At 41.4% G+C, this 27,302-nt stretch overlaps 2 protein-coding genes across 2 annotated transcripts in view; one reads left to right on the top strand and one right to left on the bottom strand.

Annotated features, from left to right (window-relative positions):
- The window catches only part of LOC310943250 (general transcription factor IIF subunit 2-like), a gene marked incomplete at both ends in the record, with an annotated part of 38,691 nt that extends 12,724 nt beyond the window's left edge, over positions 1 to 25,967 (top strand). Inside the window, 4 exons of the mRNA XM_083908776.1 lie at positions 22,201 to 22,282; positions 23,794 to 23,893; positions 24,198 to 24,341; positions 25,833 to 25,967. Coding sequence (XP_083764902.1) covers positions 22,201 to 22,282; positions 23,794 to 23,893; positions 24,198 to 24,341; positions 25,833 to 25,967 — 461 coding nt within the window. The remainder of the gene's footprint in view (positions 1 to 22,200; positions 22,283 to 23,793; positions 23,894 to 24,197; positions 24,342 to 25,832) is intronic.
- kctd4 (potassium channel tetramerization domain containing 4) lies at positions 6,461 to 7,237 on the bottom strand (the record flags this gene model as incomplete). Its single annotated transcript, XM_083908775.1, has 1 exon — positions 6,461 to 7,237. The coding sequence occupies one exon, from the start codon at positions 7,235 to 7,237 to the stop codon at positions 6,461 to 6,463; it is 777 nt and encodes a 258-aa protein (XP_083764901.1).
- Positions 25,968 to 27,302: the final 1,335 nt, after the last annotated feature.

Genomic DNA, 27,302 nt, shown 5'->3' with positions numbered 1-27,302 from the left:
AGGAAAGTCGTTCACATTGTGCACGAGTGACTTGAAAATGCTGCTTAGCTCGCCAACATACAGTCCTAGTTATTTATTTGGAAGTGGCACAAGGGGGAGTGTAGTCCAGCTTATACAGTACAGTATGCCCTGATGTGGCTTACATTTCCACAGTAATGGGGTACAGTGGGGTTGCCACTGGTGAGCTGGCCAGCGTTAGCTCTGTCAGCTACTTAAATACCGTGACAACACAACACCGTGACTATAAGTTCCACAAACAAAGAGCAATAATGTTGAACCTCCAACTGTCCATGTTCTTTCTTCTAGTCGCGTGACTGTTCATCACAAGAAGACGAGCTTTGTTTGAGAAAAAGACGACAGGCTGCACTGTCACTGACAAGTGATGACTCTGGATGGACCAATCAATGGACTGCGGTGTTTCTAGCTCTGTCCAGTAGGAGAAGGACCCAACAAAAGGGTCCAAAAAAACTAGGACAGTACCCCTCTCAATGTTGGTACCCTCTCTACGTTGGTGCCCTCTCTACATTGGTGCCCTCTCTATGTTGGTGCCCTCTCTATGTTGGTGCCCTCTCAATGGTGGTGCCCCTTCTCAACGTTTGTACCCTCTCTACGTTGGTGCCCTATCTACGTTGGTACCCTCTCTATGTTGGTGCCCCTTCTCAATGTCGGTGCCCTCTCTATGTTGGTGCCCCTTCTCAATATTGGTGCCCTCTCTGTTGGTGCCCCTTCTCAATGTTGGTGCCCTCTCTATGTTGGTGCCCCTTCTCAACGTTGGTGCCCCTTCTCAACGTTGGTGCTCTCTCTACAGTGGTGCCCTCTCTACATTGGTGCCCTCTCTACATTGGTGCCCTCTCTATGTTGGTGCCCCTTCTCAACGTTGGTGCCCCTTCTCAACGTTGGTGCTCTCTCTACAGTGGTGCCCTCTCTACATTGGTGCCCTCTCTATGTTGGTGCCCCTTCTCAACGTTGGTGCCCTCTCTACGTTGGTGCCCCTTCTCAATGTTGGTGCCCTCTCTATGTTGGTGCCCCCTCTCTACGTTGGTACCCTCTCTGCGTTGGTGCCCCTTATCAACGTTGGTACCCTCTTGGTAACCCTAACCCTGAACTGAGCTATACCCATTGGTGGAAACAGGGCTATTGTATGTGTTGTTGCTGCCTCTTTTATCTGAGCTGAGATTGAAAAGTGAAAATGGGCCTCACCTCCACTTCCTCCTCATCCTCCTCTTCACCACCACTTTGTTTTCTTTCTCCTCCTCATTGCCCCTCCTTCTGGAGTTGAAAGGTAAGAATTTGAGGTTTGTTAGTCATTTTCCACACGTCATGACAAACAATGAGCAGGGGTGTGTTAGAGAGAGAGAGAGAGAGAAGAATAAGAGCGTATGATGTAGGAGTTGAGTTTGCCTGGCAACAGGTGAAACGACTGATATGAGACTGTTTCTAGCTCTCTCTCTCTTCTTTTTTTTTTTTCCACCTGTCCCCTCCATTTTCCTTTGCTTGCTTTTAAGAAGGCCTCAGGCTGGAAGTGTCAGTGCTGCGCTTGATGGGATCACTTTACTTTATCTCCTCACATTTATGGAGCTTTTCCCACTACAGTTCTGGCTTGACTTGTCTTTACTCATTTTTCTTTTGCTTTTCCACGAGGGATAGGGATAACGTGGTGCCTGGTGCTCGTTTTAGCACCTGCTCTGACGAGAATGAAACCGAACAATGGCGACCTGTAGATCTTCTTTCATCTTTTTTTTTTCATATAAAAGATCCAAGTTAACTTTGAAATGTGACATATTTCCAAACTTCACAAATTTGATTTAAAAAAAAGTGGAGTACTTTTTGCTCAGGGGTGTTTTATATAGTTGGTAAAAATGGAAAAACAAAATCATGTCATCAGATCGCCTGTAGGTTGAGCCTCTTTATTTACATTTTAACACAGTAATGGAAAAAAAAAACCTACATGCTCGGTGTTAATGTCTGGTGTATTTAGCGACAGCACTGCCGAAAGCCGTCGACCGTGAGCCCAATCACAACCAAGTCAGCTGTATTTCAGTTCAGTGACTGTGTCAGGCAGAGTCTGTGCTCCGGTCATGCAGGAAGCACTGAACTAATCTTTGTAATTAACTGATTCTAATGATTCAGTCCATCGAAAGGAACAGCTTTGTGCAGCCGTGCTATGACGACCCTGTCCACGTTGAGGAGGTTATAAAGTAATGGAAAATGCCCGATACCGAACCGCGTAGAGTCGAGCTGCGCCGCGCTAGAACTGTATAATGGAAAAGCGTCATTAGCCTGTCACACGCTGTGTTCCACATCTGCTGAAATGTTTGTCTGCGAGTAGTGGGCTACGGATGAGGTCTGTTTGATGTCAAAGGTCGGTTGTGGGTGTATGAGTCATGACGGGCTTTGGTTGGCAATTTGGATGCCTTCCCCTGCCAAAACAGATCATTATAAATGGATGGAGTGAGAGCGCTGCAGTTCACTCAGATGTGGCATCTGTGTAAAAAGTGTTAAAGGCAACTCTGGATACATGGGAGTCAAATCAATGCGTTTTATTCTACCGTGGCAGGAATAATGTTATAGTCGTATAGATGCTGCTTTACAGGGTTTGGAATTAACACATTATAACGTTCCCCACTCCCACTAGTGTCCATAAATGGATCTTGACGCATCCCTGCTTCACGTTGTTTGGACATAAACCAGACGAGGCTTGTTTTGCATTCGCTTTGGCACCGGCGCCGTCATCCGCTGCCAAAGCAGCTTCTTCATCCTTTAATGCAGCCATTACACGCTACAGTTAATCTTTATTTAGTGACCCACTTTAGTCAAACTACTGATTTATGACATGGAATACTATACGTCAAAGGGATGAATAACCTAACCTAACCTATATCACCTATTAAATTTAGCTTCTCCAGATATGTATCTTCTGTTTCCCTGAGGTTGTTTTTTCAAAACAACCCTGATATATCATCCTTGTTTTAGGTTACGAATGTTGTGCATTTACCAGTCAAGTGAAGTCTATTAAAAGTTGTACCCGAGTGATAATTACAGGCAACGAGGGACTTGGCATTTTTAAAGCTTTGTACACATATAAACAAACTGCAGATACTTTGGCCACTTCAGCTTATTACTGTGATCCACCAACGACCTGCACAACTAAACCACTTAACAAGTAATTAAGGTCCTGGATGCCTTTACAATTTATTTTTATTATTCCCCCAGTGTCGGCGAGTTGTTTTTATTAAGAAGACGAGGATTTATGGTTCACATATGGTAAGGTTATAGGCAATAAGCTATAATTGCTGCTGTGCGTATCAGTATTACGACCTACACGGGAGATAAAGAGCTTTTCATCCAGACTAACTGCAGATCCAGACGTAGGCAGACGTAGAATCCAAGAGCTAATTCTGATGGCCATCGTATATACTGTTCGACTATGTTTAGTATTTTTCCACTACACGGCACAACTTCATTAGCGATTATATCTTTTTACTTTTTTTAGTACCTTGCAAGGTTCCAATCGAGCTGAGCCGTCCACCGATTGGTCAGAGAGTCGTTACTGGAAGAGTCATGAGCTCGACGTCCGACTCAAGAATCAAACCAAACAAAGCCGAACTGTAGAGCAATGAAAAAAAACAAACTTTAAAATCCTGAACATTTGCGTTCATGTCCAACATTTAGCAAATGAAATGTCGAAAATCTCCACCATTAAATACTTACGGTCACACCTTCTTAAGTCCACATTGTACTTCTACCACTGCGTAATGCGTTATTCAACTGCGTAACCACGGAGACCCTCATACTTCTCCGTCGTGGTGCCGGATACGCACTGCAATTTCCCGCCCGATCAGTAGGGGTCGCTACGCAAGGTTGTTGTGCTTCTGGCTACAGTGAGCAATGGCGTCCGAGAGAGAAAGACTGTTGTTGTTGTTGCAGCTGAATAACATTGAAACACAGATACTTTTAATACAAAAATGGAGACGTGAAAGACTGAGGAGATGTCTCCAGATGTACCGAGACTGATGGCAGGACAATTTAACAGTCTTATTGGACCCATGAGGGACATGGACGAAGAAACATACTTCAGGTATTTCCAAATGTCGGGCTGGCAAATTCGATGAACTTCTACCCCTTGTGCTACCTCATATTAATCATCAGGGCACCCACCGCATGCCCGTTGATGCCGCCCAGACACTGGCTGAGGACCAATCGCAGCCCTTGCCATCTCCATAACCGACATAGAGCACTTTACGCAGGAGTATAAATTGGGCTTTATTGTGAGGTGTTTTTTACTTAAGTATCTCTTTGTGCTGCTCTCTATTCTTTTATTAGGTTATATTTTTCATCTGAGGTCATCCTAAGCTCTGGGTGACGATGTAGTACCATGCCGATTAACTCAGTCCATCACAAACTTTTAAGATAATTCAATTTCAGTTGTATTTCCACTGCTTATCGCCAGGAAAGTATATGCAGTATATTACTCAACATTTTGATGATATAGCACAAGTCAGAGAGGGAAAAAACTGAAAGAGAAGGATTCATCGTAGATTGGCTCAAATATCCTCACTGGTTCTTTGGATCAGCTTCTGTTGGAGTTGCTTTACTCTGCTGGCAGCAAACCAGTGCAACGTCGTGTGTCAGTTATTAAAGCAGGTGGAATAAATGGCAGGAACTGACATGTTGTGTTAGAATTGTGAGACGAATGTTGTTTTGAAATTCACTGATGATTCATTGAGAATAATTGAGATAAATCAAAGAAGTGTTTCATATCAGCTGTAGCTTTGCTGACACGATCTCCTGTGTTGGCTTTATATTTTCCCAAGCTGCAGATTTTTGGTAGAAATTTATTTCAAGACAGCAGTTCATCACAGAATAATACAAAACATAATGAAGTTGAGTGTAAAATGTAAACTACAGTAACACATATGTATGTGTATAGGTAGAATTGAGAAGAAAAATCACCCCAGAAACTGAGCAGCATGACAACCCTGTTATTCAGATGATTAATGTCTCTGGGACCTTTTCTAGACGTGGACAAATTATGTTCCCAAGTGATAAATGAGTTAATTATGAAAAGAAAATGTTATTGATTAAGGTTGTTCCACGTGTCTTTCCCACATGTCTGGAAAAGGGACATTTTAACAGTAACACCAAGTTCTGATGGACCCATAATGAAAAACTTATACCCCACTATATTGTATTAACACAGTTAAATACAATGGCGTTCAATTGTGTACACACACACACACACACACACACACACGTTCCCCACTTCAAAACATGTTGAGCCAATAGTTTCAAGTGTGACCTTTTTTATTTGTAAAATATTCACAACGAGAAGTAGTCGGCATTGTTGTGGTTCACAGACGCTCACAGCACTGACAAACACACAGTGGATTCAGTGCACATGCATCATGCGAGATTCAAAGCCCTTACAATACCCATGGTTCTTTGCACTGGCTCTGACATGTGAGACACTTTGCTCTCCGGTTCAGTCTGATGTGGATCGATGTGGTTCTCCCCCCGCCCCCCCTTCCCCCCTTCCCCCCTCAGGCTCCTTTGAGGCTAATAAACTAAACACAAGCCATTAAACCAACTTAACACGGCTCACAAACGCACGTACACATTTACACACACGCGCTCCAACTACGCGTGGACCGTAGTAAAAAAAAAAAAAAAAGCTGAATGGCACGACGGTGCACATCACGGCTGTTTTCAGATGAAGCGGCAGAAGCGTTTAGAGACAAATCAATAATATGATAATGCTTTGTCTCGCTTTGACACCTTTTTGTCTCTTGGAACAAATGGATTCAGTGTCAAGTTATGACAGTTTCACTTGTGTGTGTGTGAAATCACATCCGATTTGAGTTTCTCAACGTTAGTTTCTCTAAATTCTATAATTACGAGCTCACAAAGCAGTGAAGAGGTCAAAGTCTTTCTGTCACATCCTGTGTGTGTGTGTGTGTGTGTGTAAGCCCAAACTGTGCAGTAAAAAGTATTAAAGGGATAGTTCAGGGTGGTTGTAAGAGGTGCTGAACGTTAGCATTGACTTCAATAAAAGGGCTGTGAGAACCAGCCTTAGAAGTGGGGAAAAAAAAGGCTCACCTCATAAGATCTTTGCCTGCTTAAGTCTCCAGTATCGTTTCTGCCTTTTCTGACAGGAAGTGTGTAACGCCATCATTCTCCAGTACCAAAGTCTATTGAGAAAATCTGTTTTTAGTAAATCTGAACAAAGGTTTTTGAACACAAAAGTAAACAAACATCTGAACTTACTGATATACCTCATACAACCACAGTTTTAAATAATCTGAACTATCACTTTATCATTATCCTGTGAGAGCCTAATTTCCTTCTACCACCCATGACACATTACATGTTACAAGATCTTCATCCCAACACCTTACAGTAGCAGAGTGGAAATGATATCAGGCACAACTCTTTTCTCCTCCTTTTTTTTCTTGCCACCATCCTACTTGACAAAGTGCAGGGCCTCGGCCACCACCACAGATCCTTTGCTGCTGTCGAGGCTGGTGACCAGCTTGAAGCCCGATTTCAGTGCAAGCATCACTGCCTCTAATTTAAGACAATCGAGTGTGCACAGGAACGTGCTGTCCTCCTTCAGAACGAGCCTCGAGCCGCTCTCCGACTTGATGAAGTGCCGGAACTGGATCACGTTGGACGACACCTCGAATTCTTCCGGAAAGCCGTCCAGGCGGCTCTTGGAGATCTGCACCAGTCGGCACTTGACCTTCTCGATGAAGGTGGGGTCGCTGCAGTACACCTTGAGGCCCTGCGACCTCTCGTGGCTATCCGTCACCTCCAGAAACGCCGGTTCCCTCTGCGCTGCCCTCTGACTCTCCCAGTCGACCACGGCCTCCGCCAGCTCGCTCAGGTGGTAGAAGTTGGCTTCCCGTCGCAGGAGCCCCGCCTCCCTGAAGTCGTCGGGTAGCTGGAGCTCTCCAGTTCGCAGGAAATTGAGCACGTGGCGAAAAACTGGACCATCTCTGTCAATGAACGGGTTTCCCATGGAGTCGGTGTGCTGGACTGCCTTCTTACCGTTGGCTACCTCTTCCAGGTAGGAGCCATGGTGTTTGGACAGGGTGGTCCGGTGGGCTGTGTAGAGGAACCCGCCCACGTTGAGGGTGATGGTGCCCGAGGACGGCTTCTTGAAGCTCTTGCTGGGTTGCAGCAGGTCTGGATTGATGTGCCTCAGTTCACTTTCCATCCTTCCGAGGTTCCATTCCATTCTCGAGTCACCTTTTCCAACCTCGGACCAGCCTCCTCAGAGCTGGTGCGTCTGCGTTTGTGCGTGCAGCACAAAAACTGACTCAGTGTTTTCACTCTTTCTCTCTCTCTCTGTGTGTGTGTGTGTTGAATCTTGGCTGTGTGAGTCTGTGGTGCAGCTGAAGAATCTGCACAAGGTGCTGTCAGCTGTCGTGTAGAGTGAGAGAGTGAGTGAGTGAGTGTGCGTGTGTGTGATGGTGGATGGCTGAGTCCTGTCTGGCAGAAGAGCTACAGTGAAGTGGGAGCTGGAAACAGACTGGCTCTCTGTGCTGCTTAGTGTCCCTCCTCTCTCTCTCTCTCTCTCTCTGACTCTCTCACACACTCTCAAGAGTGGGTGGGCAGACAGCCTCACATACAGGGAGGAAAGAGAGGGAATGCGTGCGCTAACAAGATAAAAGCACAAAACTCCACAAGCTCTTTCTGTTTGCTCCCCTTCCCTAATTATCACTGATTAAAAAAGGTGCAGAGCTGAGCTTTGGGAATAACACACACATCACCAGATGGAGGGGGGGGGGGTTGCTGTGAAACTGTCTCAGCTTGTGTGTGTGTGTGTGTGAGTCTGAATATGACTCTCCTTTTGCAGCCAAATCCATCTGTTTACCACGCAGCGCTTTGTGAACTGGAACCTGTTTGGAAAGCGATCCAGTTTATTTTCGGGGGGTTTTTTTTCGCTGGCACGCTGTCGCCGTCTCGCCTCTCTGGTTATGACGGGGACAAGTAGGCTGCTGTACTTACTTATGCAAATGAGAGCAACGGCAAAGGTGTTTATGTAAAATATCCTGGTTTTTTTCTCGCAAAGGTGACAAGCATTCCTCTGTTTGAGCGACTGTTGCCTGTGCAGTGACTGACTCTTTGCTTTGGGGTCCTGTTACGATCAATAGTCTGTCTGTGAAGGCCAGATTTTAAACTGGCCAATCCCTCGGACACTTATATGGTATAAAACTTGAAAATCACAGTCCATTCCAGCGTGTTGTTATATATCGTAATCTTTAATCTGTCGGTTATTTTCTCGATTAATCGTTTGGTCCAGAAAATGTTAAAAAACGTTGATCAACTGAAAATGACGATGTTCTCGAATGTCTTGTGACAAACCAAAATGATTACATTTTAATTATTTCTCTGTTATGTGGAGCAAAGAAACAAAGATAATATTCACATTTTAAGAAGCTAAAACGATCAGAAATCTTGTTTTAATCATGAAAAAAGCTTCAAACCGATGAATCGATTATCAAAATAGTTGACGATTAATTTAGTAATCGATTAGTTGTTTCAGCTCTAATTATATACTATATATATGTCAAGGAACACTTTTTAAGAAGCAAACAAAAATGAACCACAAAATCAGGTCGGCCGTATAGGCCCGAGGCCAGAATCGCAAACAAAAAGTGTACTTTCAAACAAATAAAATACAATATGTTTGAATGATTAAATCAATATTTTATTTGCGTATTTTTACGTTTTTTGTTTGCGCGATTCATTTCAAAGTGTTGTTTAAAAAAATTTGGCTTTTTGACACAAATCTAATTCCATAGGCTCCAGACTATTTTAACACTGGACAAAGCTATGCTTCCAACAGTTTGAGAAAGATCCTTTTTCCTGTTTCCTGACATGACTGTGCCTCAGTGCACAAAGCAAGGACTATAAAATACATGGTTTGACTCAGAGTTTGCCGTGGAAGAACTCGACTTGACCTGACCTCAACCCCATCCAGCACCTTTGGGATGAGCTGGAACAGAGATTGTGAGCCAGGTCTTGCTCTACAAGCTGTATGCTCTACATAATAAATGGGCACACATACCCATAGACACACATAGCAAAAGTCTTTCAAGAAGTGTGGAATAATTGTACTGCCTCATATTTGTCTCTGAACCTCACTCCTCCAAACTCTTCTGGTTTGTTGTTTCTTTGTCGATTCCGTCTGTCTTGGAGACTCGTCTCTTCTGCGACCTTATCTCCCCAACCCCTTTAACGATTAAACAAGCACCTAATGTGCACTCATTTACCTGCTCCACTGCTAATTTGTTCTTATTGAACAGGTTCAGCACCAGGTAATTCATTCGAAGCTTTGACGCCTTAAGAGTTGCCCGTCAGATGTGAAGGCCACTTCTCCGGGGCTCTGTTCACATAGCAACGCAATGAGAAAGATTACGATTTTCTCTGATTTATTGTCCAAGAAAATGCTCTTGGAAATTGTCTGAAGGAGAATTTGCACTTAATCAAAATATGTGTTTAGAAATGAGAGATTACAAGACGGCACAAACTGCAAATAATACAAATATTTGTCTGTATATAACTTGGGCAGGGGAATATCATCAAAAACGAGTCAAATCAGACCGTATTAATAGTTATCGCGATTAGATTATGTCAGATTATGATTATTTATATAATCTAATGCAATTTGTTTCTTGAGTATTTGTTTGGTCCACAAAATGATGATGATCTCGCATGTTGTATTTTGTTCACAAACCAAATTGATTCAGTCTTATTGATTTCTTTCTCACACAGAGCAAGGAAACAGAAAATAATCCCACTTAAGAAGCCAAAAACGCAACTCAAAAAAACACTCAAACTGATGAATCGATTATTGAAAATAGTCAACGATAAATTTATTGCAGCCCTGCTCTGAATATTACCAATTCGGACAGAAATTGAAGGATTTAATCTGGATTATAACTCCCTTGGCCTGGAATACAAATGATACAAAAATAAATTTCTATGATTTTGTGGATTTTCTGTGAGAGACAGTTGTGTGATATTTGTGAATCAACACCAGAGCCACTGCTGAAAGTGAAAGACATAATCAGTGCAGGTTACTGGAATGTTGCCTTGTTTTTTTTTTTTCTCTTTTCAATTGAGATAAAATCCCAGATTGACAGCTCTCTCTCTCTCTCTACCTCTGTGGCGATTTCCTAATCAAAAGTGATTAGTGCTATCATCAACAACACTCAATTAGAATTGCAAACGAGGCCAAGATGCAGCAGAGAGGATTGTGGGAGCTTTGACCTGCTTTCTGCCTCCCGTTCATTTAAAAAAAAAAAGAAAAAAAAGTGGCTTCTTAAGGACGGAGAATCCCGTCACGACTGTTTTGCCTGAAACCTGTTTGAATGAATTCCCCCCTAAAATAAAAACGCTGCCATGCGAGGTCCACCTCTTATAGCTGGTGAATTATTCATGGCGCTGCTCTCAGAGCTTGTGGTGTAACATGGAGCCACTGACTGCTGTGAAGCTGGCATGGCAACCACTTAAAATAGGGTCTTGTACGAAGCTCGGAGCTGTCAATCTTTTGCTTTAATTCATTATGGAAGTCTGTCGGCTGTATTCTCTGCATCTCTGCGTCTGTGCGTGTGTTTGAAAGGTCAAATGAAAAGAATCAAAAACATCTTTGGAAATGTAAATAAATTAATATTGTTTTTTGGGACACTATAAATATAATTTTAAGAAAGAATATGTTAGTTTAACATTTACATTTTTAATTACAATTAAAGGTGAATTATGTGATAAATCTAAAGCAACTGGCCATAAAATAAAAAAGAATGTTGAGAAAAAAACAGTTACTCCATTCAAATTCAAAATACCGAGGTCTTTTAGGTTTTGTTTTCTGACCTAACTGGCAACCCGTGGTTGCTCGGCAGCTGAGACTCTACTGACTGCATTGATTGGTAGACGGCGGTAGGTGGCGCCACATGCCAAAACATGATTTCAAAACATAAACATGATTTGCAGTCTGTAAAAGAGTTTTTGTAATGCAAGTATTTTGGCTGTACTGTTGTTGTTGGTGAGTTCAGTTTGTTATATGAACATTATTCCTGAGTCTATGTGACATATTAGGAGGATTTTATGACCAGTTGCTTTAGATTTATTACATAATGCACCTTTAAGGAAGAAAATAATCATTAGTTACAGCTCAAGTACTGACCTCTACGTCATATTCTACAGGCAGAAGAAAACATGTTTGTTTTGCACAGATTCGCAAACACACGTCATTTTAAATGTGTTTTTCAAAATAAAATGATGTAAAAATGACCATTATTTCTAATCGCAAAAATAATCGCAATTAGATATGCATTCAAAATCGTTGAAAGACTAATATTAATCAATAATCTGCTCTGTGAAGGTTTGTCCACAGTTAAAGCAAAGCTACTTTTAATTTCCTGCTTGTGTGAAGTTTCAGCTTCATCACTGTCAGTCTGTCTGTCTTTATCCAAAAACCCTTTCTACCTCTTGTAAAAACAATAATAGTTTGTTCCTTCCCCTGGGAAACGATGACATTATGAGTCCTCCTTTCTTTCCTTGACGCTCGTCGTGATTCCTGTTACGTGAGCCTTTTGTTCACCTTGACTGTGGAATGACAGCAAATCAGCGGGGATCTCGTTCTGAGGGACATGTTTATCTTCGGTTAAAGGTTATTTTTCTTTTATCGCTGAAAACATTACTTGCTGCTGCCTTCTTTTTTTTTTTCTTTTCCTCTCTGCGTTGTCTTGAGGGCCGTATATATTATGGTCTGTATACAGCGTGGGCGCTGGAGGCTCCTCACCCCCTGAAATATGCTGTAATTCTGTTCATGGCTTTTTAACCCGTGATGCACCATCGTGAAAAGGCTTGGGAGTTGGGGAGAGATCGACTTAGAGCAGCACTGGCTCTCATTATGTATGCAGCGTATGAATGCATGTCACAGGCAGCAGGGAATGTGTTGTGACTGCTTTGCTGTCACAAGGACCGGTTCATAAAACAATCTTTATTATTACCACAAGCAATAAAAGTGTTCAACACATCCGCTCTGTCTGACAGAGACGACGACTTCTTTATCTAAGCAATATAGTACAAACCCTGCACTGCTGTACGTCCGTTATCTTGCACTAAGTTGCCTATTTACCATTGGTTTTGATTGATTTGTATTCAGTTACATTGATATTTTATTGCTTTTAACTATGTTTGCCCAACAATGACATATTCAGTACTTTAACAGAGTTTGTCCCCGTTTTGCAGCTATAACAGCTTCCGCACTTCTTTTGAGACTTATGGGAAATTGTGTCCATCTACTATGTAGAGCATTTATGAAATCAGGCACGGATATAGGACGAGAAGGCCCGGCTCTCAATCTCTGCTCCAGTTCCATCCCAAAGGTGCTGGATAGGGTTGAGGTCAGGGCTCTGTGTGGTTCTTCCGCACCAAACCCGTCAAATGACCCACCCAGTGGCAGTCGCTGGTCTTTGAAACGGGGGAAAATTGTTTCAGGGCCATTTATTTATACACAAATTGTGCAATTGAACAACTAGAGCAAGGAAACATGATTAATTATGTAAAAGTGAAACGCTATAATCGCATTAAATTTTACAGTGTAAATGAAAATGGGCTTTATCTGCAAGCAAATGACACACGACGACCAGCTATTTATCTACAGACTTCCCTCGCAAAATCCACACGTGACTGAGGCAGAAAAGGTTCAGCAATGCTGTCAATCAAAAAACTGGTCCTGCCTTTCAGACAGTTCCTCCAGTCATCACGCAGAAGCCCACATGGCATCTGCGCCCGCCCACTGCTCCGTTAAGTCAGAGAGAAGCTGAGCTTCCACGGAAGTATCACATTTGTCCAATCATCGTTGAGCTCACCTCAGTGGAAACGACACCTATTCTGTGTCCTCTTACAGTTGAAGTTCAAGTGGTTTTCTTGCGCGGGCTGCTACGGGAATATGAAAATCACATAAGATGAGCTAATTCTAAGTTCTAGCGCACGTTTAGTATTGAAATGTAAATACAACACAGTCGTTTTGACGGCATTTTAGAGGAAGTCTTGGAACAGTGGCCACTGCTACCTACCTATCAACCTTCCATCTATCCATCCATTCATTCTCTTCAAAGCTAATGAATGGAATCCTTTAATGAAGCAGCCTCTGGGCCTCGAGCTCTAATGGAAAATTATATTTGGAGATCCAATCAGTGACTAATTCCCTCTCTCCTGTTTCCTCCTTGTTGTGTCATCATGTACAGACGAGGCTCTGTTTACAGGCGTGCGCCTCTGCAGATGAGGCCCGTCTCGGGGTTCATTTGCGGCTAATGCTCGGCTTAATTGTTGCGCTCCCTCCTGATGTGAGTCAAATCCATTGTTTTATTGTTTTTTTGTTTTTTTAGCTTCACGTTCACAAAGGCCTCAATCCATGTAAACAAAAATCCAGAGTAGGGAAACGCCGTTCACTGATGTGGATACAAATCCAAATCTCGAGCAGTTTCCTCTTCATGGAGCATCAACAGGTTCCATTCACCCGTGGTTCCCAGGAAACCGGCACATGTGGTCCGATTCGACCAGCGCTAACTAAATTATTAGCACAGATGCTACGTAATGTGGAAAGCATACAACAGCTGGCTCTGATGAGATCTGTTGCTTGGTTTCCACTCAGCTTGTTATCCTCGCTAACTTCTTAAAGAGAGAATGATGGAGAAAATGCTATTCTTCTTCTGATTGGTGCAGATCACACCAGAATCTACTCTCTCTAGAGTTCACTTGCAAGCATCTTAATATCATGAAAATGAACGTAGTCCTACAGTTTGAAATGTGAAGCCAAAGATGTAGGACAGAAGTACCAGTTTGCCACCAGGGGGCGACTCCACTGCCTGTAAAACTAACTCAGTTTGAAGAAAAGTTGAAGTTACTCCTCAGTTGACTTTAGGGCTGAAACAATAACTCGAGTAATCAATTATTATTCGATTACTAAATGAATCGTCAACTATTTTAAGGAATTAAAGCAAGTTTTCTGATATTTCAGCTTCTTAAATGTGAATATTTTCTGGTTTCTTTGCTCCATATAACAAAAAAATTGTATTTTGGACAAGACGACAAGATGAGACATTTGAGATCATCTTTTCCAGGTTTGAGAAACAATGATCAACACTTTTTGACGCATTATGGACCAAACCATTACTCGCTTAATCGAGAAAATACTCGTTAGTTGCAGCCCTACTTGATTTATAATGTCACTAAATGTTTTCCTATGGAGTTAATGGTCTCCTTTGTTAGTTTCAGATCTTCTTCAATAGCACATTATGTCAATTTTATAAATTATTCTCCCGGTTAATGGCCACACGGTGGTGGTTAAGTGGACTCTAAATTGACCTTAGATGTGAAGGTTGACGCGTTTGCCCAGTGTCAGCTAACTCTCACGCCTCATGTGGAGAATAAAATAGTAGAAAATGAACGGACGAATGTTCTTATTTTGGTGGAAATATGAGGCAACACCAGTGTCATCGACAGCTGGAATCTGGTTTTAAAGACTGACATCATTTCCAGTCAAATCTTAACAAGCGGAGTTTGTTTTGCCACCGGAGGACGACGTACCATTCCACATGCATCCCTACTCTCTCTGTGTGTGCTCTCTGTGCAGTCAATAATACCCTCTGTGCATACATTTATTTTGTGCGCACGGACAGTTTTGTTTGATCAGAATTGAGCCTACGTGTACATAAAAAATGATTTCCACTCTCGCGCTCTTCCGTCCGTTTGCTCCAGCGCTCTGAAAAAGCACAGCTTCGCCGTTTTTTTTTTTTTTATCGTGGCATCACTGAAACTCTCTGACGAGGCTCGAGGCTGCTGTCATCGTGAGCCCCGGCAACTCGTTGCTTTTTATAGCAGCCGTATCATTATCCCCTCACATGTACCTGTAAACCATCATTACCGCTGACATCACAGAGGTAATGATGTGGTTTACCTCGCTCATATCAAAGACTTCTGACGGCCGTCGCAATCAAGATTCAGCGGAAACTTCATCATATGAAAGTTCAAATATAAAGTCTTGATTTATTATTTAAAGCTGTAAATATCAACTAACAAATTATTGATCATTGAAAAATAGATTTCCACTGATATTTGAGTGTGAGAGATTAACCTGAGCTCCACTCGACTCCAGCCTGATGCAGTTTATTTAAGCTGCACTCGCTTTGTGTTACCATGTCCCTGACATGCAGTCGTTGCCATGGTTACTGCTTGTTTTTTTTTTCTCCCTGATACTATGCACGTGTGAGCATACAGTATACAGAAGAGTGTGGAGGGGCAAAACAAAAAGCCAAATATGCCTTCAAAACATTTGCCTGAACCTGAGCAGCAGCAGTAGCATCTATGTGTACAATGTGTCAGGGAACACAAATAACGGACGCACACGCCTCAACACGCTTAACACCAAGTGTATTCGCGCACGTACACTCTGAATTATCGTAATTCAGGTCAAATCAACGTATGGTTATTACGGTAATTTCACTTGCACTGTTGCAGGAAGAGGGCGAATCAGCGTCTTTGTCACCAGCAAGGGAAAAAGTGGAGAAAAACGCCTGTACATAGTTTCCATTTTTTGGCCTGAACTCATCAAAATGTTGTTCTGAATATGTTTTATACCGTTTCAATTTCAAATTTAGCCTGGCTGTACGTCAGTGTCTGGTGTTCACGTACAACTATAGTGTTGTCTTCATTTTAAATTGTTAATACACAATAAATTGCACTTACTCACAGGACATTTGACCCTTTTCTGGTTAAAATAAGCAAAAAAAGGCGTATGTGTTATTAAGGACAGTTGTGTATGTGATCTTATTGTAGTGTCAGATAAAGGTAATATACCTGCCTCTGTTTTTGTGTCATGACTTTACTGATTGCAGCAAATTCAAATTTTAGTAGTGAAAAAAGGAGGAACCCAGTTTTAGAAATTTCACATTTGGGGGTCCAGCAGAACGTTCTCCAGAATGTGGTACAAAGAAAATAATCCACATTAATCACAGGGTCTGAGTTGCTTCGTCGCATAATGACTGTGGAGTCTGTGTCGCAGTGTTTCATCAGAAAAATTTGCGTTTCTCACTTATTTCTTTGAGTTTGAACATCACATTCTTTAAGACCTACTGCTACTAGATTTTTCCCCATTTTCCCTCCATTAATTCCTTGCCATTTTCCATGTATACTACCGTCTTAAGTCGTTGAGTTAAGAGTTTTACAAATTATTATTCAAGAGTTAAAATCACCTGAAACATGACCTTTTAACCATCAGGTCATCAGGCTTCAGTCAGAGCTGAGTTCAGATCAGAGGTAAGAAAGAGTCTCGTTTATAGAGGAGCGATGAAATCATCCTCAAACGTCTGTTGGAGTTCGCGTGGCCTGAGGCGCAGCAACAGAAGCAGCTTATGCAATGAGTCAGAGCTGCTGCGTGTGAGGAAAAAAATTAGTTTTGGTAAACGAAAAAAGAGAAGAGGATAGTTTTAACAACACTGAGCTGCAGCCTCCGTTATCTGCATACTAATGACGGCGTTGTATGTGTATTTTGTTGCTTTAACTCCCAGTATACACTCTCTGTGTGTTTGTGCACACGCAGGAAAGAGGAGGTGATTTTATCCAGAGACAGAAACGGTGGATGGATGCCTGGTGGGCGGCAAGCTGTTTTCTTGTGTTTAACATTAGGAAGGTCAGACCTTTGAGGGGAAAAGGCCTCCAAGCAGATGGAAGTAAGAGAAGAGTGTGAGGGGGAGGACGAGTGACCCTTCTCTTATTTCTCTCTCATTTTCTCTGCCGTCTTCACTCACACGTTCCTCTCTATCCTTAAATAATTAACAAATCACCTTTCCTTCCACATATGTATTAACGCGCACCGTGTTTCCCGACTCTGAAAAAGCGCGGTCACCTCTAAGCTCCAGTTCGTCACTGACAGCCTGTTCATATATAAGAGCGACTTCACGCCGTCGTCACATCATTCACAGACGCAAAAACAACAAAGCAGTCCGTGCCAAAGCTTTTGCACAATACTGTACTGAATATTTCCTCCCAGAATCATTCAGATCCTACTGGAGTTTTAAAAAGAATGAGTCAGCAAACGGAACGAGTCATTTGAGATCCTTTTGTTTTGACTTTTTCCTTTCTCAATGCATTCATTTCCACTAAATGGTGAATCCATCAGCGAACAATCGGCTGCTCGATCCACGACAGAAGAATAGGAATGTAATGGAAAACGTGGCTGATTCACTGATTCTCAGCACAGTGACACCAGCTTTAGTGTGATCCACTGTCGGTGTGTATTTGTGTGAAAGGTGACTTGTTAAAACCCAAGAGTGAAACTCAAAACTCTTGATTTTCTGTGACTTAATATCATGTCATAATGAATATTATGGACAGATTATAATACTAAAACGTTTGTTCGCAATATTTTATAATAATACATTGATTTATACTCATCATTAGTGTTCGTTATTGGGGTTCAGTATATATCATTTGCGGCATAAATATGTTTTCTAATGCAAAATATACAGTACTGTGCAAAAGTTTCATGGCACCACCAGCTTTGATGTTTTTTCTGTAAATTTATGTAATAAATCTAAAGCAACTGGCCATAAAATCCTCCTAATATGTCACAGAGACTCAGGAATAATGTTCATATAACAAACTGAACTCTCCAAAAAACAACAGTACAGACAAAATATTTGCATTAAAAAAAATATTTTGCAGACTGCAAATCATGTTTTGGCATGTGGCGCCACCTACCACCGTCTACCAATCATTGCAGTCAGTAGAGTCTCAGCTGACGAGCAACCACAGGTTGCCAGTTACGTCTGAGCTACAATGGCGGGGAAAACAAAACCTAAAATACCTTTTTTTTTTTTACATCAGATATTTCTTTTTTTAATGAAATAGTAAGACAAACACAGGATTTAGCAGTAACATTAATTAAGGTTCCACTCCAGTATTAACAGAGATGTGTTATTGTTAAAGTGTAGTGGTTAGATCACGATAAATACTTGACACCTGTAGAGGATGTTTTTTTTTTTCATTATTAAACTGCATAGATATTTTTTGAATGTGCTCCAGTAAAGTGAAGTAGAAATAATGATCCTCGTTATAGCGTCGCTAAAACAACAAATCTAATGGTGGCTTAAGATTTCTGCACAGTACTGTACATCATTCAATATCAAAACTAACACTTTTACTTTGAAATTCTTCTGACCAGACATGATGCTCATTGACACTGAGGTCATCTGAGCTTGAGACCCCCTGCTATAGGTCACTATCTCTACGCTCCACTGTTTAGTCTTCAAACTCGGGCACCAGTGTGTGCTTTGCCGACTTTGAGGTTGTTTGGAAAAGAAATGCAAGAAATAAAACCTTCATTTGTGCCGAAAACAATTAGTCGCAATTTTATCAAAATCGCACTAAGGCTGAAGGAGGCGCAATACTGGTTAAAGCCAGAATTTGTGTCAGATTACTATTTTAGATGAATTGCTGTCTGGATCTCTACACATCATATACAACAGACTGAAGAGAACATCTTAGTTTCGCACAGATCTGCACTAATCATTTCAAATATGTTTTTCCAATGAAAATGAGAATAATGACGTCCCTCCGACGTCAAAATTAGATATTTATTCAGTTTCGTTCAGCCGTAACCCATTCCTACATTCCTACTTCGCTCAAGCCTTCAAACTTTGATATTTCAAGGCTTTTTCTCCCATTCAGGTTTTTTCTTAATTGAAAATGCATATAAAAAAAGATAAGATAAAAACAACAACAACAACCTCCTCCTGATCCATCACTACAACACACAAGAGAGCAGTATTACATCTTAAGTGTTCCTCCCACTCACAGAAACCTTGAGCTACGCTACGCCGCGTTTGTTCATCGACCCGTGATTTTATCAGAAAAGACTCTTCTGCTCCTCGTTCTGGATCCAGAATCCAGACCTGAACAGAAGTGTGTTTGACAGCCTTGACCGTGTTTAACCAGAACTCCTGCACATCTGGAATGTGTTCAGTGTAGCTGGAGCACCAACACGTGCACACATGCATCTTGTGTGTGTGTGTGTTTTTAGACATGTTGCTAGCGAAACGCTGCGGCGCTCGCAGCCAATAATTGCATGTAATTGTATCCATTTGCGGGGAAGGGGCGAAGATGAGCATTAGCGAGCATTTGTGACGCTCGTGCTTGCGGGGAGAGTTCGTAAGATCAGAAGCTGACCCTCGGCGGAATGTGGCGCGGGACGCGCGACGTCAGGTGGCATGTGTGGGTTGCCATGGCGACGGTAGACGTTTCCGCTTTTGTTCAGCTTTGATTAACAGTAAACATGTCAAGGCTGGGAATAAAAAGAAAATAATCTCGGTTGAACAGTGAAGCCTCCTGCACTGTGTGTGTGTGTTTGTGTTTCCTCTGTGCCACAAGGCTTCCTCTCTATTGTTGACCACAGTCTATTCAAAGCAACATCACTGGTGCACCGGCTGACATCTTCCTGCACCGCACATATATATGTGGGTGTTTGTGTCCGTATCACCAGAGCATCTCATGTGACTTCATTTAGCCTGAACACATTTACTGTTTGAGTCGTAGCCTGATTCCAACTCAACAAGTTCAGAACATATTCTCCCGTTTATATCTTTCTGGTAGGACTTGATTAAGTTTTAAACATTTATCCATGCTTGGATGGAATTTTTGTAATTTTTGCATAAAAGCAATATCACATATTGCATAAGTAACAAAAATCAATCACAAGTGCCTCTTTATTTATATATATATATTAAAAAAAATCAATTCTAGGACATTTTATATCGATTCTGAATCGTAGTAAATAAGAATCATATCAGATTTTTATTTTTTGGCACACTTCTACTTTCTGGGATTTGTGGACAATCAGAAGAATATAAAACAATACAATATTCATATCTTTATATTGCCACATTTTTGTCAGAACTACAACATTTTATGGACACCAATATGTCCATATTTTCTCCTACCATTATATTATTAGCTACCTATATAGCACCGGATCACAACAGATTTAGGTTACCTTTCCTATGGAACAGGTCCTTTTTATTAAACAGCCTTATGGCCTTATTTACACGGTGACGGTATATAATTTCTGCCTCTACGTGATCACATGCTTACAGTTCTTTAAACTCTTGTGTGAGTCACATGATTGCACTGGATTAGATTAGCACAGATTAGATTTTACTTTTTACTAACCAAGTTATTTGTCCAGAACCAGAACCTGGACCTGGACCTGGAGTAATGGTGTCTTGGACTTTGTGTTTGCTAATTGTGTTAGAAGGCTATTGGATGATTAGAAAACCCTTGTACAAGGATGTTAGCACAGCTGAAAACAGTTTTGCTGGTTCTTTGACGAAAGGGCAAAATGATTATTTGGACAAAAAATCATTATTTCTAATCTTGTCAATGTCTCGACTATATTTTCTATTCATTTTGCAACTGTTTTGATGAATAAAAGTGTGACTTTTAATGGAAAACACACAAAAAATTGTATAGGTGAGCCCTAACTTTTGAACGGTATTGCACAATTACTGATGTTCTAGTAATCTACGTCTGTCCTACTTCCAAAGCTTCACTTGTCAAACTGGATAACTACGTCCATTCTTATATACAGTCTATGACTCACACAGGACTCAAGTGATTTGATGCATTTGCACTTGAAACTAAGATGTGCAGTGACGGCTACAATATACGTATAATGATTAATACACAAAAAGATTTCACTGACTGACTGCTGATCCCGCTGCGTCTCCGTCATCAGACGCTGACGTCGGCGACAGAGAGGCGTCGTGTCCTGGAATAGTTTTCTCAGCGTCTCAACCCCCGTGTTTGTCTAGTTTTTTTAACTGGGAGAGACGGGAGACAATGGGAGGAGAGGGTGTGAGTGAGGACAGCGTGATGACAAGGGACATGTGTTCCTCGAGGATTCACTTACACTTGGATGACGGAGCTTCACAGCTGGAGATCCTCAGCTGTTCTGTAAGAGAATGTAAAAAAAAAACCCTCTCTGACTCTGCTTCTCTCTCTGTGTCCAGATACAAACAGTTGCCAATTCATACAACAATGCACAATAGACAAAGCTGCAGCCAATGTAACGCCAACGCTCACCAACTGGACTCGTGGTCAGTCGAAAACACACAAAATAATAATAAAAAAGGATAAACAATGAAACTGGCTCGTGAAAATGACTGGAGTGGAGCAGAAGAGTCATCGAGCGGCTCAAAAGGGAAAAGGTCTCGGTTTTGAACAGCGGAATTATTTGCTAAAAGCTGGTTGTGAAAGAACAACTTGAAAATTAAATACAACAAATGAGAGGGGTAAAAAAAAAGAAAAAGCAGAACATGTAGCTGTGAGTTTTGAAGAGCTTTAAAAAGAAGCTGAAACTTCATGCTTTTCAGGTATTAATGTTTGTAATTTTTGTATTTTTATTCCATATAAATAATGTTAAGGACCACATTTTGATTAAACTGAAAACGCCAGTGTATTTGTAAAATGGTAGAAGATAGAAACTCGTTTATCCTGCTTTTTCCATTCAAATAACAAGGTTTTGGGTCATGAAAACTCAATTTTTTCCCCTCAGGAAAACCAACAGAGATCTGCTGTTTCAGTTAGTGCATAATCACAAAAACGATATATTAACAAACAACAATGAGAGGAAAGAAAACAAAAAAAGAATTAAATGAGCACAAGCACAATAAACACAACATAATAGTGTTTAGCATCTCATCTTAAACGTATATAAAGACAAACATCACAAGCTATTAAATACTATCTTCACATAATTCTCAGGAATAATTCCCATCTGTTGTCTCATCGTTTGGCTTTTCAGTGTCTGAGAATAATCCTAAAACTGTTGATCAGAGCCGGTTGAATGTGAACCACAGAGTTTGGTGAACTGTTGTGGATTTGATTTAATAATCATGTTTATCTTAAGAGAGAGTGTATAGTTTGCCTTTTAATTTGTTGAAAGAAAATGATGTACTTTCTGGCATAAACACTGACTTTGTCAGGACCGGACCAAATCCTGGTCCAGACACCAGAAAATAATCACATTTAAGAAGCTTAAAAAAAAAATCTTATTTGTGCTATTTATTTTAAAGAAAACGCAAACTGATTGATGGATTAATAATGGATGATTTGGTGTGTTTGTTGTAGATGAGATCCGTCTGGAGGGGATGGTGGTGTACAGAGCTGAATGCAGACCAGTCGTCAATGACAACTACATGAAGCTAAAGAAGTGAGTGACTTTTAACAGTTTGTGAAAGACTTTCTGCCGTTTTAAAAAATGGAGTGAGCTAAAAAAAAACACACACAACAAAAACAACAAAAAACAGACGCCAAAACACTTCAAGTAAGATGCGTTTGAGTAAAGTCAAACGCGGTGCCGCCGGCGTCTGAAGTTGATGTTTCAGAGAGTAAAACTCCACAGTATTCCCACTCCAGAGAAGGAGCTCACAGAGCACGGATGAATTATTCATAAAGTTTGGAGAATCACAATCACATCAGGATGAGCTGTACAGTTTGAGTCTTTCACCTCTGAACAAAGCAACATTCAAGTGTTTCAAGTTATGATGTGTTCACTGAGCGCTCACATCCTTTCTTTCTTTTTTTCTCTTATTGAAAGACATTAATCCAGCCAGTGTTGGTGGATGGTATCGCTATAGCAACGGCTTTGCTGTGTGGCAGATGCACAGTCTCTGCCCTGAGTGTTAGACTTTTTTTTTCCAGGGGTCACGTGACACTTCCAGACTATGCTGTGCGGATCATGTGACTATCCACCGTCATGTGACATGCGTCTGCTGTTAAATACACTGATATTGATCGCGTTTGCCCACTTTCTGTTTCAGTTCTTTTCACTCCAGTTTTCTAATCTACCATTTGGAGAGCAGCTGGCGAATGTGCCTCCATCTTGGCAGAAGACGTCGTTCTGGTGTGTGTGTTTGCGAGTTTTGCCAGAATTTTCACTTTTCCACTAGTTTTGTGTCGTCAAGACTACAACAACGAGACGGAGACTGTGAGTCGAGACGCCTCAGGAAATGACTGGTGGAATAAATCAAGTGAGAGGATACTGCACTTCTTGGGCTGAGAACAAAACTATTCCTCTTAAAACTGCCTCGGTCTGGGTCTTGACCCGACCTCAGTCCCTGAAGCCTCGGCCTTGTTCGTTTGGACGTGACTACAACCACAGACTGCATATAGAAATGGATGGAAGTCTTCTGGTTTGAAAAGTGAAGCCTGAATTGAAACAGAAGTGGGCAAATATCAGCGTTTACAGCAGAAAAGTCACATGACTGTGGATGGTCGCATGCAAAGTGCAGCACATATGCGTGTACTTGTAAAAACTCATGTCGTGTACATTTTTCATGTAGATTTTGTTCGTTAAAGTATCTCAAACTTTCACGATACATCGTCAAATGAGTGAAGTTCAAAGTAACTAAGTTTCTAATGCGACAGCAGAAGTGTTGATATTATTATGAAAGTGCTGCGTCGTGGCTGGACAGCAGGTATCTCCGCTGCGTTTGCATCAGCCATCGATCTAAATAAAATACGTTCAGTGACAGGAGCGGGGCGAAATGAGAAAAATAAAAAAATAGAAAGCAGCTGCCAGTTCTCGGTTAAGTTAACCTCAAGGTGCCGACAGTTGCTTTGTGCCAACGGGGAAACCTGTCAGTGTAAATCAACCTCTCTCTCTCTTCCTCTGTATATAAACACACATATATGTATGTGTGTATATGTATATATATATAGGTTGCAGATTAAAGAGTCCACCAAGCCTCAGCGTTTATCGCAGCAGCTGGAGAGAGCCGTCACTTCTGTTTTCAAGCCTGTGGCCAACCATGATTTCAATGTAAGTGTTATTAACAGCAAGTGTGTGTGTGTGTGTGTGTGTGTGTGTGTGTGTGTGTGTGTGTGTGTGTGTGTGTGTGTGTGTGTGTGTGTGTGTGTGTGTGTGTGTGTGTGTGTGTGTGTGTGTGTGTGCGTGTGCGTGTGCGTGTGCGGTTGAATTTAATTTATGACTGTATTGTGTAATTCATGTCATTTAGGCCAGTGACACAGATTACCTGCATGTGTTGTTGTTGTTGTTGTTGTGAATGAAAAGTCCATTGTGAAGGTGCAGTTCACACGACTGTTACAAATCTACCGACTTTCAGCTGGAGTACGAGAAGAAGAAGAAGACGGAGGGGAAGATGGTGAGAGCCGAGCGGCAGGTGGTGTTAGACATGCTCTTCTCCGCCTTTGAGAAGCACCAGTATTACAACATCAAGGACCTCGTGGACATCACCAGACAACCTGTGGTAAGCAAGACACACACACACAAACGGTTAATGAGCTATAACTCTGGCAATTAAAATAGATTTTTCAAGGATATTGACTAATAACTGTTATTGGCAAAATACGTCGCCCACTGCTACACTGCAGTGACTTTAATTCATCAGCCAATTAACGCCCTAATCTTAACCTTAACCACAATTCAAATTCTTCTTTAGTCCTTAACTAAACCAGTTCCTCAGAAATGAGTTTTCTGCCTCACTAGGACCAGGTTTTGGTCTGCATGAGGAACACTGGTCCTGAAAAGGTAAGTATTCACGCCATAAAAGGTCCTAAAGTACGCACACAAGCGCAGAGTGAATCGATACGGTGCGATGGATTGGTTCCAGCTTGTGGAGAAACAGCTCTGTGTAGGTGCTGATGAGACCTTGAGGTCCTCGTCTCTCTCTCCCTGATTGCTTCTGATTGCATAACCACCGGCTGAGTGGGAGTCGAACACCGCTTTACACTCCACACCATCACTTCTCTCTGAAAGCACTTGCCTAACACCCAAATTAAGCGAACTAAAGTAACCAGAATGCCCATTATGAAAAGTCTTGAAACCCAAAAAAGCCGCTATTCATGAGTTCAAGCAGCCGAGTCTCTCTGTAAGCTCAACAGAGACACCCGGTGGTTGGTGAGGGGATAGTGTCTGTCAGTAACAGCTTGACTGAGATGCTGCTCCCTCTCACTAGAATACATTTGTGTTAGATTTATTTCTGTTCGTCGCTACAGGAATATATAATCTGTGAAGCAGAGACACTGGAAAATAGAGAGATTTCTGTGGCTGATGCTGATCTTTAGAAATCAGGGCCGTTACATGAGGTTTAAATACTTTAATAATAATCTCATTAATTACAACTATAGTGCTTAACTTTTTAATACAAACTGCTACGGGAATACGTAAATCACACAAGGGCGGTCCGTGATTTTGAACGAAATAGTGATACGTTCTAATCTCGTTGTAGTGCACATTAAGTATTGAAATGTAAATACAACATGGTACCTGAGCTTCCCTTGCTGTCTTAGAGCCATCGCCACTGGTCACAAACAGCTGGAGCCAACAGCAACATTGCTCTAGTAAAGGAAAAGCTTCAGAGGTGAATTCTACTGCTCAAAAACCTTGTTGTTAAACAGCTCGACAGGAAGAATTCTTCTCGTCCCCGTCCATCCCTCTACTGCTGTTGTAGACAGCTCCCTCAGTCAGGTCTGATAGTTTTGCCTGACAGAGCCTGTGTTCAGATGAAAGACACGGCAGACAAATAATGTTACATCATTTCTGTTTAAAGACCAAACCAGAGGCTCATGCAACAAGCCTCTGGCGGCCTCTGTTGGTCATATTGGCAAGTGCAATTGTGGAAGCACAGACAGAAACACAGAGCCACTAAAAACAATACTTCACTTTGCAAAACTTCACCCAATCAATTCACCAGTTCACCTCTAAAACAAATGTGTGTTTCTCCTCCTGTGTGGCGCAGACTTACCTCAAAGAAATCATGAGGGAAATCGGGACCTACAACAGCAAAGGAACTCACAAAAGCACGTGGGAACTGAAGCCAGAATACCGTCACTATCAGTTTGCTGAGGAAGAGGAGGAGAGGGAGGGCGCTTAGCTTCATCCAGATCCTCTGCTCCACATGACACGTGAGATTTACAGCTGGAGTGTAACACTGTCATATTCTCTTTAGTTTTTTGTATCCATGTCTTTGAATATATATGACATGGCTGAACGTGCAGCTACACGAACCACAGTCAACCACGCTTGGTTTAAATATTCTTACATTCTGTCTGCGTTGAACTTTGCGTTTTACTTTCTAAACGAAAGCCCCACTCACCTTTTATTTCGCAGAACAGTTTAATTTGAGCATGAGAGGTTTTCTTTTTATTTTACCGGCACAAACATCTTGTGTCACAGCAGTAAAAGTACGAGTGGTGTTAACGGCAACAACAGTGACTCATTTCCAGCGGTGTATGATGTTGTTACAATATGCCTCTGTGCAGGATGTCAAGTTCTAAGAAAACAATAAACAGTAGATGTGTTTGAGGCGAGTTTGTTTGTTTGAAAATGTTATTAGAGCAGTGCTTCTCAAACTTTTTATACCCGAGGATAAATATCGAGCTCTCAAAGAATAGTCAGCTACTGACTTTTCACAGGAGGCAGATTTATTCCCAATAAGATAATTTACTCTCATCCTCCTCCTCTTCCTCACATACACTTCACACACTTTACTATAGTGAATTTAGATTAAGATGGAGCGAGAGATTAGGTGACTCTCTGATCACATATCCTGGTATAAAGAACAGTATTTCTGTTCAGGAGGAAGCTTGTGTACACGTACCCCAGTTTGAAGACTCCATGGTATTGGAGGACAAATCCCTTCAGATGCACCATCTCGTTTTCAAGAGTGTCCTGAAACATTAAACATACAAAGTTAAAACGTATAGATAAGTAATTGTTACTAAGAATCACAATAAAATCAACAACACATATGTGTATTATAGTAGCCTGGATAATTTATATTAAGCAACTTCGAGAAGAGAATGAGATGCTTTTAAACGTCTGTGTGAAAAAAACAGTGAAAAGAACGTAAAAATACAATTTTTACTTCGGCTGCCGTCAGTAAATTTAACTGCAGCAATGAATCAGAGGAAAAAGAAAAATAGACTTAAGCAGATTTGCACATTTTTTTTTTGGTTGTGTTTCTATGGCAACTGTGGCTACAGCGTTCAATATTTACAATAAACCTTCAAGGAAAGTAGTGTGTCGCTGCTGTGAGAACTGTAAACATTTAGTTTAGCATCGACTATCGAATTCTTCAAAACATGTTTTAGATGAGTCATCAGAGATGCTGGTTCACATTTGAAGTAAACAAAAGGAAAGGTTCTTACAGGTTATTCCAGTGTTACAGAGAGCGTTTTTAAACCCCACATTTTTTGTGCATTGAAAA

The sequence above is a fragment of the Microchirus variegatus genome, assembly GCF_963457635.1.
Source record: "Microchirus variegatus genome assembly, chromosome: 22".
Classification (NCBI taxonomy): domain Eukaryota; kingdom Metazoa; phylum Chordata; class Actinopteri; order Pleuronectiformes; family Soleidae; genus Microchirus; species Microchirus variegatus.
This window is presented reverse-complemented; position numbering and strand designations above follow the sequence as displayed.